This window comes from Lithobates pipiens, unplaced genomic scaffold (assembly GCF_037356315.1).
Source record: "Lithobates pipiens isolate NorthernLeopardFrog02 unplaced genomic scaffold, aLitPip1_a1.2 Scaffold_19, whole genome shotgun sequence".
Lineage (NCBI taxonomy): Eukaryota > Metazoa > Chordata > Amphibia > Anura > Ranidae > Lithobates > Lithobates pipiens.
In genome coordinates, this window is record NW_027507764.1 from 328210784 (window position 1) to 328223633 (window position 12850).

The 12850-nt window shown below is 45.3% G+C and overlaps 1 protein-coding gene across 1 annotated transcript in view; it reads left to right on the top strand.

The window, feature by feature from the left end:
• Positions 1 to 12850, top strand: part of CUNH5orf22 (chromosome unknown C5orf22 homolog) — a 166243-nt gene that overhangs the window by 111828 nt on the left and 41565 nt on the right. Inside the window, exon 5 of the mRNA XM_077492044.1 lies at positions 3098 to 3160. Within this exon, the coding sequence (XP_077348170.1) occupies positions 3098 to 3160 (63 nt within the window). The remainder of the gene's footprint in view (positions 1 to 3097; positions 3161 to 12850) is intronic.

The following is a 12850-nucleotide window of genomic DNA, read 5'->3' on the forward strand; positions in this document are numbered from 1 at the left end:
GGTTAGCCTTAAGGGCTCGTGCATACTGGGTGTTTTTCCTCTGAATGCCTTTGACTCCTGGCAGGAAAAGGCAGCCTAAAAAATGCACCTAGACCACATATTGCACATGTGCTTAGGCACAGCAAGTGTTTGCATGTTTATGGATTCCACTGGCTAGAATATTAATTCTTGCCATCGGAATGAATGAACGCTGTTCTAAATGCATCTAGCGTTTATGTACGTTTTAGATGCAATTTCGTACATTACATTTTTTTTTTTTTTCCGTGCTAAAGCTCCTCTCCTGAATGCATTCTTTTCGCAGCCTCTACACACCTATGTGTGCATGGACACATAAGCTAACATAGAGGAGCGTTTAAAGGCAGGAAAAACAAACAAACCACCAAACGCTTTTAAAAGCAGATTTTTTTTGTGCTTTTTTTTTTTTTTTTTAAGCGTTCCCTAAGGATGTTCTACGGTCACAGCATACACTTTCATGTTATAACATTGCAATAGCAATACTAATGATAGTTATTTTTGACAATTCACTATAAGCTTACTTAAAAACTCCTTTCATGTTGTACGTTATTCCTGTCTGTTGGTCATCTCTTTCTGCAACTCCCTGGTTTCCCTGCATGCTTTGCAGCTTCTCCTGTTTGCTTTTCATTTATAAGGACCTCATATCCCTCGCTGCCTGCAAGCAGTGATTTTTGTACTGAATTCACCTCCTGAAACTCCTCCTGTTGGCACCTCTGTAGTTTAGAAGGCAGATTCTGTGAAATGTGAGAGACACCAGTGCTGGTTAAAGATGAACTGCAGTCTGAAGTCAGAGCGACTTCAGTAGTGTACATTAAGACGGCTCTCATTCACTTACATTGATTTTATCATGTTGCTCGACTTGAGGCAACTTGGAACAACTTCAAGGCGGATCCAAAGTTGCCCCTGTGTGAATGGACTCTTCTTTTCATAGGTTTTCTGTTGGATTCAAGTCAGGTGATTGGCTGGGCCATTCTAGCATCTTTATTTTGTTTCTTTGAAACCAATTGTGAGTTTCCTTGGCTTTGTGTTTGGAATCATTGTCTTGCTGAAATCTCCACCCTCGTTCCATCTTTATCATCCTGGTATATGGCAGCAGATTTTTTATCAAGAATGTTTTGGTACATTTTGCCATTTGTCCTTCCTTCAATGATGGAAGGCCCACACCATGTTGTTCCCACCTCCAAACTTCACTGTTGGTATGGGGGTGTTTTTTGGATGCTGTGCATTCCTATTTAACCTCCAAACATGGGGTGTATTATGGCATCCAAAGAGTTAATTTTTGGTCTCCTCTGACCAGACTATTCTCCCAGTATTTCTCTGGCTTGTCTAAGGCTCCATTCACACCTTGGCACCCTACATACAGCGCGATTTTGCTGTGCAACAGATTGCGACAAAAACGTGGGATGTGTGTTGCCCAAAAGAAGTTCCTGCATTTTGCTGCGATTCTGGAATCTAGTGCAGAATTACAGTGATTCATACTGCCTAGGTGTTTATGGAGCCTAAATGTTATTGTGCAGCAAGAAGCTTCAACGTGCTTTTTCTTCAGCAATGGAGTCTTGCGTGATGAGCATGTATACAAGGCCATGGCGGTTGAGTGCATTACTTATCGTTTTCTTTGATACAATTATACCTTCAAATTCCAGGTCTTGCTGAAGTTCTCCACAAGTGGTCCTTGGACAACTCTTCTGATAATTATTTTCCCTCCTGTGTTGGATATCTTGTGAGGAGCACCTGGTCCTGGCTGCTTTATGGTGAAATTTATGTTTTTTCCACTTCTAGATTATGGCCCCAACAGTGCTCACTGGAACATTCAGAAGTTTAGACATCCTTCTCTAACCAATGCCATTAATATGTTTTGCAACAATAAAGTTGCAAAGGCCTTGCAAGAGCTCTATGCTTTTATCCATCATGTAATGTTTCTTGTGTGACACCTTGGTAATGAGACACCTTTTTATAGACTATCAGTTGAGACTGACCAGCTGATATTAGTTTGCACTGACAAGGGGCAGGAATTCTTTCTAATTACTGATAGATTTCAGCTGTGTCTTGGCTTTCCATGCCTTTTTACATCTCCCTTTTCTTCTTGTGTTCAATACTTTTTTCCCTTGTCATTCCAAATTTTTACACATGACTTAATTTCTGAACTTATTTGTTTTGGTTTCTTGGTATATATGGCTTGCATGGGTTATTAGCGACATGTGGTGAAGATTTCAGGACATCAGCACCTTTTAGAAAAATATTTACTGGGAAAAATGGTGAGGTGTTCAATACTTATTTCTCCCACTGTGTGTGTGAACAAGGACTTGGTGGCAGGAGCGGCTAATGTTATTTTAAGGAAAGCTGCAAATTTTAAAAAGAAAGCAACTTAAAAAAATAAATAACCTAGATCCTCCTACAGATTTCTTCCCAGTATGCATTTGCTTTCATCTCCACACGTTTCCATGTAAACTAGCTGAAGTTCAATGGCCAGCTACCTCATCCCTTTAAACCCAAACACATATTAATTACAATTAAGGTTCTATGGCTAATTGAATGCAGATAAGGCACCAAGTGAGTTTAATTACCACCTTAATCGGCCACAGAACCTGTGTAATTAATTAATATGTGTTTGATTTAAAGGGATGAGGTGGCAACTCTAAGCAAAGTTGTATATCATTATGAACAGCCAAATTTGTCACAGATATGGTTACCTGTAGTTGATAAGGATAAAGCCTTCCATATCACAGCCTGCTCAAGTTCAAGGCCTTGTGCAAGCATTACATTTTGTGAATGGTCACTGTTACAGGTACCTCCAATATTCAGTATATGCCATTTGTAATCTTAATTTTGGCCGATCACTTTGATGCATTGTTAAACAATAATATGTTGTCTGAGATGGGAAAATGGTTTCTATTATAGAGATATTTTAGAGGTCCTGGCACCTTTTACAAGAGATAGAAGCAGATGTGAAAGCATTGTTTTATACCTTCCCAATTTATGGCACTTCAGCAAATAAGACCGTATTATATCATATTATCATCTGTTTTTATGATCTGTGTTCTATATTTTTGCCTCATGGTGCTCTTGTGTTTCCTACTTTTAGGATGAGTACAACATCTTGCAGGAGCTGTACAGCTTTAAAAAGCCAAGTTCTGATTCATTAGAGGTAATGTAGAGTCACTTACTGTGTTAGTAATATTTGCCGCATGGAAAACAGATTGTAGAACTTTTCCTTTGGACCATAAGAGGTGTTCACTTTTGATAAATATAAATAAAACTAAATATATATATATATATATATATATATATATATATATATATATATATATATATATATATATATATATATATAAAATTTAAAACACTATAGCTCCCAACTTTTGAACTTGACAAAGAGGGACAATTTGGAAAGTGGTGAAATGCATGTGACCAGTGGAAATTTGGCGTGGCTAACGGTGTGGTTTAAAAGATACATTGGCAGTCCCAAAGGCTCTCACAGAAAAAACACACTGCAAACACAGTGAGCGTAAAATATTTAGAAAACATAATTTCACCTTGACCTTTCTGCTGAGTACTGTGATATCTATTGAGCCTACTCACTGCATATCCAGCACACATATGCCACTGTCTTTTTACAAAAAAAAAATACTTAAAAACTGTCTGTCAGACGCGTACAAACCTCAGCACATTTGTTTTCAAAACATGAAATCCTTTTATTGTATATGCTTTTCTGCACACAGCCTACAGTACTGTGAAGAACAACTTCAGGGGTATATATTGTTCTTAGAGTGCAGTGATCAGGATTATGTCATATAGGATATCATAGGTAGGGACCTCTGTTCATAAGGACCACGCATTGCATTTGACCTCTCTTATCTTAAGGTAATGAGGATCAACTCCATTTGGTGAGTAGGAATCTTCACCTTTTTTCTATGAATCGTTTGGGAGCACTATCAATATTTGTTCACTTGTGTATGACATTTCTACAAAGAGCACGTTTATATCTGAATGAGGAGATCATCAAATTCATTATCACTGGACTTTACTTGCACTCATTTGTTTGTTTATTTATTATGTTCACTGACAGCATGTACTCACTGTGTATTAATATTATTTTTTTTGCTAGCGCTGTTTGTCTATGGATTAGTTCCTGTAACACCACTTTTTTCCTTTATACACAGTGTAGTGATCAGGAGTATGTCATATACAGCGTATCATACAAAATGCAGTGATCATTAGTTGTATATTTCATACAACTCTGTGTTTATCATGCACGGATTAGGAGAGCGTAACGTACAGTGTGTAGGGCTCAGGAATGCATATCGCACAGACTTCGGGGCTCAGGGGCATATGATACAGAGAGTGCAGGGGTCAGGTGTGTATGACACACACAATGCAGAGATCAGAACTATGTGACATAGTCCAGGGGCCAGGAGTATGTAACAGAGAGTGCAGAGGTCAGAAGTATTTAATTCACAGACTAGTGTACACAGTACAACCAAAAATGACCCCCTCTTAGTACAAATTCACCCCCCATCTCTCCACAGTACGGATCTTCCAAATAGCCCCAGTCCCCACCCAGTACAGATCCCCCACAGCCCTAAATCTCCTCCCAGCCAACCCCTCAGTACATTGCCCCACTCCACCCCAATCTCCCAGCCCCTTTTCTGTACAGAACACCCCCTACTTCCGGCACCCCCCCAAACTCGGCAGTTGCTGAAGTGACAGAAGGAAGTCCTTCCTCTCAGCTGTGGACATGACATGAGTGGAGGAGTGGCCTCCCTTTAACCCTGGCACATCAATGCGCCAGAGGCTGGATTTGCATATGAAAGAGCCACTATAGCTTTTTTAAATGCAAATCCTGCCATCCGATCATATATATGCAAATACATAATGACCAGTGTGTCGATTTGCATACTACGGGCACAGTGTACAGGGGCAGAGCCTTTTCAAGACAAAGCCCCCTGTACAAGGTACATGAGGACTGACCCAAAAGAAAGGGACAGTCCTGCTCAATCCAGGACTGTTGGGGGCTTCCATTTACTTCAGCTTTTACAAAGCTCAATAGTGTGCCCAAAGATAAGTGTTCTTCACCTTTCCCATTTATGTTACAGCTAGTGAATGGAGAGGATGTTGATGAAATCATTGCTGAAGCCCTTTCCTGTTTTCATGTGTTGCCTCACTGGCTGTCATTTTGTGAAGATAGTTACTGTTTTTTTATTTTTTTTTTAACCTTGAACAGCAAAGTACATTATGTTTATTTTATCTTTAGTAGATAATGGAGTATGTAGGATGCAAAAAAAACTCTAGTTCAGAAAAACAAACATTATTTATGTACTTATGTTCACCTACGTAGCTCTGTGTTCTTTGCTGTGACATGTAAAGGGAAAGAATAGTGATTTTATGTTTTCCATTTCTACTTATTGTATTATTATTGACTCCCAAAACATTTATTATATTGCAGATTTTCATTTCTTAGATACGATGGCTGCATTTGTTTTCTTTTTTTGGCTTTCTGTCATTTTTTTTTTTTTTTTTTCCATGGTGATCTAGCCCAACGTTTCTCAACTTCAGTTCTCAAGCACCCCCAACAGGTCATGTTTTCAGGCTTACCATTATTTTTCACAGGTGATTTGATCAGTTTCACTGCCTTAGTAATTACCACAGTCGTTTCATCTGAGGGAAATCCTGAAAACATGACCTGTTGGGTTTACTTGAAGACTGAAGTTGAGAAACATTGATCTAGCCAGTAATTAAGTTGTTTTTCAACAGAACAAGCTGTTGTAAAGATGTAGCAGTTAGGGGGTTGAAACAAACCATTTAAAATAATTATAAGACAGGGTTTTTTTTTTTCTTTTTATCTTAATGCATTCTATGCAATAAGGTAAAAATACTCTGTGTTCAACTCCGCTCCCCTTATACTTACCTGAGCCTGATCTTGATTCAGTGCTGTGCCCAAGAGCAGTGGCCCTCCCTCCCCCTCCCTCCCTCTCTCCCCCTCCCTCCCTCTCTCCCCCCTCTCCCCCCTCTCTCTCTCTCCCCCCTCTCTCTCTCTCCCCCCTCTCTCTCTCTCCCCCCTCTCTCTCTCTCCCCCCTCTCTCTCTCTCTCTCCCCCCCCTCTCTCTCTCTCTCTCTCTCTCTCTCTCCCCTCTCTCTCTCTCGCCCCCCCTCTCTCTCTCTCTCTCGCCCCCCCTCTCTCGCCCCCCCTCTCTCTCTCTCTCGCCCCCCCTCTCTCTCTCTCGCCCCCCCTCTCTCTCTCTCTCGCCCCCCCCCCTCTCTCTCTCTCCGCCCCCCCCTCTCTCTCGCCCCCCCTCTCTCTCGCCCCCCCTCTCTCTCGCCCCCCCTCTCTCTCTCGCCCCCCCCTCTCTCTCTCGCCCCGCCCCCTCTCTCTCGCCCCGCCCCCTCTCTCTCGCGCCCCGCCCCCTCTCTCTCGCGCCCCCCTCTCTCTCTCGCGCCCCCCTCTCTCTCTCGCGCCCCCTCTCTCTCTCGCCCCCTCTCTCTCTCTCGCCCCCTCTCTCTCTCTCGCCCCCTCTCTCTCTCTCGCCCCCCCTCTCTCTCTCGCCCCCCCCTCTCTCTCTCTCGCCCCCCCTCTCTCTCTCTCGCCCCCCCTCTCTCTCTCGCCCCCCCTCTCTCTCGCCCCCTCTCTCTCTCTCTCGCCCCCCTCTCTCTCTCTCTCTCGCCCCCCTCTCTCTCTCGCCCCCCCTCTCTCTCTCTCTCTCGCCCCCTCTCTCTCTCTCTCTCTCGCCCCCTCTCTCTCTCTCTCTCGCCCCCCCTCTCTCTCTCGCCCCCCTCTCTCTCTCGCCCCCTCTCTCTCTCGCCCCTCTCTCTCTCGCCCCCTCTCTCGCCCCCCTCTCTCTCTCGCCCCCTCTCTCTCTCGCCCCCTCTCTCGCCCCCCTCTCTCTCTCGCCCCCTCTCTCTCTCGCCCCCTCTCTCTCTCGCCCCCCCCTCTCTCTCTCGCCCCCCCCCTCTCTCTCTCGCCCCCCCTCTCTCGCTCGCCCCCTCTCTCTCGCCCCCCCCCCTCTCTCTCGCCCCCCCCCCCTCTCTCGCCCCCCCCTCTCTCTCGCCCCCCCCTCTCTCTCGCCCCCCCCTCTCTCTCTCGCCCCCCCTCTCTCTCTCGCCCCCCCCTCTCTCTCTCGCCCCCCCCTCTCTCTCTCGCCCCCCCCTCTCTCTCTCGCCCCCCCCTCTCTCTCTCTCGCCCCCCCCTCTCTCTCTCGCCCCCCCTCTCTCTCTCTCGCCCCCCCTCTCTCTCTCTCGCCCCCCCTCTCTCTCTCTCGCCCCCCCCTCCTCTCTCTCGCCCCCTCCTCTCTCTCGCCCCCCCCCTCCTCTCTCTCGCCCCCTCCTCTCTCTCGCCCCCCCTCTCTCTCGCCCCCCCTCCCCTCTCTCTCTCGCCCCCCCTCTCTCTCTCTCTCTCGCCCCCCCTCTCTCTCTCCCTCTCGCCCCCCCTCTCTCTCTCCCTCTCGCCCCCCCCTCTCTCTCTCCCTCTCCCTCCCCCCTCTCTCTCTCTCTCTCCCTCCCCTCTCTCTCTCTCTCTCTCTCTCTCCCTCGCTCTCTCTCTCCCTCGCTCTCTCTCTCCCTCGCTCTCTCTCTCTCTCTCTCTCTCTCTCTCTCTCTCTCTCTCTCTCTCGGGTGGGGTCAAGCCACACTGTGTGCATCAATGGACACATACAGCCCGGCTTGGGATCGAGCCCACGTGAGTGACCCCATAGCATACTGCTTGCTATGGGAGCGCTCGTAAGGGGGGAGGAGCCAGGAGGGCCGCCAGGGCTCCCAGAAGAGAAAGATCAGGGGTGCTCTGTGTCAAACCACTGCACAAACCAGGTAAGTATAACACGTTTTAAAAAATTCTTTGCAATCACTTTAACATTGACAGGGGGTACTTACAGTACAACAATCAGCTTTTATTTACATAAAACATTCACTTAATAAGGAACAAAACTGTTGCTGTAGTTGCTTAAAAAAGTTAGCTGGAGTTTCTTTAATTTGTTAGTGTATTTAAATCTGCTAATACTGACAATGCTGCTGCCCAAAGGTGTCTCTGTTGCTCCTCCATCCAGAGTGCAGTCACTCTAATATAGGAGATGTATTACTGGCCAGATCATCAGAGGGGAAAAGAGCTTAAAAAAGAAAACAAGTGCAGCCACCACATCTAATTATCATACCTGCAATATATATATTTTTTTGTTTTGGGTTTAATTCTACTTCAAGGTCAGGATAATTGTATACATTATCATTATAAAAGTGACTACACACCATTGGAACTGTTGACTTGAACATTTGAACTGCAAATATTTGATTTCCATTCTAATAATGCCTACAGATAAAGGGGATGTAGTTGAACAAATGATACATAAAATTGACATTGTTTTTTTTTTTTTCTTTTACATGATCTAAATTTAACACAAAAGCAGATTTTGTCATTTGGAAAACGCAGTTTGTCTTGTGCATTAGCTTTTTCTGTATTTACTGTTTATCTAATGTGTTCAACTACAGATCTAATGTGCCCCTTATTTTATTTTCAATGTTTTTATTGATTTTATGCAAAACAAAACAAAAGAATAACATGACATGTCAGCCTTACATCATCAAGCAGTAATACAGTAGATGATTGATAATAAACTGAGATCATCCAACAAGAGGCATATGGTGTCGAAAAATACAGACAATATATAATTTAAATCAAAGAGAAAAAAAAAAACCAAGGGGGAAACGGAACCTTACATGTAGTAAACATTGGTCAGGATCTGGGTAGGTACATCAGTAAACCAATTTGCCTTAAGAAGAAGAACTTTGAGGAGATCAACCAGGCATGGATCCCAGCCATCTAGATAAGTTGGGCCGTTAGAGATCACTTGAATAACCAATTGTCACTGCTCAGTAGTGTTATTGGGGGTGCATCTCACACCTGCACCCTATTGCTGGCGGTCTTGAGAAGAGTGACAGAAGGTCCCCCACCACCCCGAAAAGGGCTCTTGCTGTGGTAGGGGACCCCCCCACCCAGCCCAGACCTGGATAGTCCGTCAGAGTCTGGACAAATTAAAGAAAATTTGAGATCAAACCTTTAAAATAAAAATAGCACGGAAGACTGAGTTCCTTAGAAAACCCCAGGAAGCCCAGGCTGCGTCGTGCTCATTATGAGCACTGTACCTATGACCAACCTAGACTATAGTTACCGCTACACCCTGTTCCGGCCATGGAAATTGTAAGGCTGTGTAAACCATAAGGTGGGAATAGAAAACAGTTAGATGTGCAGGTCGCATGGAGAATACGGGACTAGTCAACTTTAATCAGAACTTAAAACGGTCCGGTAAAGAGGTGTAAAAGAGGGGGGAGGGGAGGAAGGCGAAGGGGAATCAGGGAGGGGTGGGGGGGTCTACCAGGGTATTGGCGTGAAATAACAAATCAAGTTTATAATCCCGGGAGGAGGGGGATTTTGTGGAATGTGGCCCAGGGTTCCCAGACTTTCTCAAAGAAAGAGGCTTTGTCCATCATGCGACTGACCAGTTTCTCTTGCGCCGTAATCCAGGAGATCTTTCGTTTGACAGCCCTGAATGGAACTGAACGTTGTTTCCAGTGAGCCGCTATGGTGATTTTGGTGCCTAGAAGGATAAAAAATATGAGTGCCTGGGATGGTTTATTGGCTTTTTCCACTTTGAGGTTAAGCAGTGCCACTTCCGGACTTTGGGGAACCGGAACTGATACCATCTTGCGAATGAGGGCAAATACCCTGTTCCAAAGGCCCCTAATATGTGGGCAATTCCACCATGTGTGGAGTAATGAACCTATATGACCGCAGCCACGGAAACAAAGAGGGGGGACGCCTCCGGAAAGATCTGGGCCAGTCGAGCGGGAACCCTGTACCACCTAGTGATAAGTTTGAGGCTAGCTTCAATCAGGGAAACATTGAGGATCCCAGTAAAGGATCTCTGGAAGCAGGAGAACCAGAGGTCACTATTCCATGAAATATTGAGGTCATTTTCCCAGGCTATCGCATAGGTAGGTTTGGACACTGCAGAAGCTAGAGACGTATAAATCGTGGATATCCCTCCCCTCTGACTCGCGATGTCTGAACACCATGACTCATATGCCGTGACAGTAGGAGGTTCTGGTCTATTGGGCCATCTGGAGTGCAGGAAATGGGCTAGTTGGGAGTATCTAAAATGTTCGGTATGGGGCATCTCGAGTTTCTTCAAACAGAACGAAAGTGAAACAGGGCCTGAAGCGTTGAAAAAGTTGCCAATCCTCAGTAGTCCTTTGTTGAGCCACCAACTAAAGGCCAGAATATTCATGCCTGGAGGGAAGTTGGGGTTATGGAAAACATGCGTTAACGGGCGTAGTTCCGAGATCAATGCAGGATGTTTGTGCAGCCGATCACATATTGCAAGCAAATGGGAGAGGGTGGGAGACATGATAGGGGGTCTGTTTTTAGGAGGAGCCCAGATGAGGTAGTCGATGGTGTAACGGGGGGCAGCCTGTCTTTCAATGGTAACCCAATCAGGTTTGGGACCCCTGGAATAAACCATAGATATCTGGGTCAATTGTGCCGCTTGGTAATACCACCAAATGTTGGGTAGCGCTAAACCTCCCTGTTTTTTGAGTCTATATAATAATTGTTTTGATCCTCTACAACCCTTGGAACCCCAGATGAATTGAAGGATTTTTGATTGAAGTGGTTGAAGTTGGGCTTTCTTTACGGGTATTGGCAGGGATCTAAACAGGTACAAGATACGGGGCAGGAGCGTCATCTTGATCGCGAAAATGCGACCTAGCCATGAGAGACCAAGATGGGACCAGGTTAGTAAGTCTGCATATAATTTTGCAAGGGCTGAGGGATAATTAGCCGAGTAGAGAGTGTTAACATTAGGTGTTAGGTAGACGCCCAGATAAGGCAACGAAGCGGGGCACCATGTAAAAGGGAAGTGATTTTGTAGTGTATTTACCATAGTCAGGGGCACCGAGACATTTAGAGCTAGGGATTTCGAGGCATTCATTTTTAAGCCCGAGGCTAATCCGAACGTGTCGAAGAGGGAAAATATATTAGGAGTGGAGATCAGTGGGGAAGTAATAAAGAGGAGGAGATCATCCGCGAATAGGGCACATCTATGTTCTTGCTGACCACATCGCACTCCTCTAATGTCTGGGTGGGCTCTGATGGCAATAGCTAGGGTCTCTATTGCTATGGCGAACAGCAGGGGTGAAAGTGGACACCCCTGTCTGGTGTCTTTTTCGATGCTAAATGTCTCCGAATAACAACCTTGTAAACGGACTTGGGCGCTCGGTGTAGAGTACAAAGCTCGGAGGGTCCCCAAAAAGAGAGGACCGAAGCCCCATCTCTCCAGGACTTGAAATAGAAAAGGCCACGTCAGCGTATCAAAAGCCTTTTGCAGGTCAATAGACAGCAAAAAGCCTTCCTGTGAGGGACCGCCATCCCAGTGAGAGTTAAGGATAGAGATGATGTCCACTGCTCGCCGAATTTGATCCGGTCCTTGTCTCCCCGGGATAAAGCCCACTTGATCCTTGTGAATATATCGGGAAATAAATGTTGAGATCCTATTAGAAAGCTCCTTAGTTAAGATTTTTAGGTCGTTGTTAAGTGAAATCGGACGATAGTTTTGTACCAAGGATGAGTCTTTGCCAGGTTTGGGGATGACAGAAACCTAGGCTAAGTTCAGGGCTTTATCCAGGGGAGATCCGGACCGGGTGGAGTTGAAGAAAGCAACCATAGAGGGGGCAAGGATCGGGGCGAATTTTTTATAATATCCCACAGAGAACCCATCAGGCCCCGGGGCAGAATTGTTTTTGAGTCGTTTGATCACCTCTAGGACTTCAGTCACCGAAATTGGTTCCTCTAGTAGGGTAGAATGGTCTGGGGACAACTTTGGGAGGGAGATAGTGTCCAAAAATTGAGCCACTGAGGTCCTTGGAATATCCTTATCATCCTTATACAAGGAGGAGTAAAATTTGTGGAAGGAAGACATAATGCGGAGGGGATTCTGTGTTAGGATTCCATCCTGATCTCTAATTTTCGGGAACGCATAAGATCGTAGCCTCGGGGATAATTTGGCTGCGAGTTTAGCTCCTATCTTGGATGATTTTCCCCCTGATCACAGCTTTATGCGCAACCCAGACAATGTCCGGGGCAGTATGGGGCTCCCTGTTAAGGGAGAAGTATTCTTTGATGGCAGTGGAGATTTCCGCACTATGTGCAGGATCACTAAGGAGACCCTCATTAAGTCGCCAAGTGAATCTAGTGCAGGAGTTGTGCGTGGACTGAAGGCGAAGGAGCACAAGCGAGTGGTCAGAAAGTGACGTGTCCCTGATTTCTGATGTTATGGCCAATGGAATAGTGTGTGATTGTACAAAGATGTGATCAAGCCTGGCATGTACCTGATGGGGGGCTGAGTAATGCGTAAAGTCTTTACAAGTGGGGTTCTTTTCCCTCCAGATGTCCACTAATCCTCTCGAGTGTAGAGTAGTCGCAATCTTAGTGCTCTGTTTAGGAGGTTTTCGGTTTCGCGCTGACCCTTTTCCTGCTTTATCCAGGGAATGGTCAAATGGGAGGTTGGTATCTCCCCCCATTATTATCTTACCCTCTAATAGAGGGTCTAAAGTGGACATCATGGAGTGAAAGAAAGCTGATTGTCCCTTGTTTGGGGCATAGTATGACACAAAAGAATAGATAATTCCTTCCAGGGATCCCTTAACCAAAATAAACCTACCTTCTTTGTCTCTGAATATTTCTGTAGAGGTAAATCTAAGGTTCTTAGATATGCATATTGCTACTCCCTTTGTTTTGTTTTTGGCATTAGACAGGAAGAACTGCGGGAATCGACTATGTAGGAAGGAGGGATTATAAGTG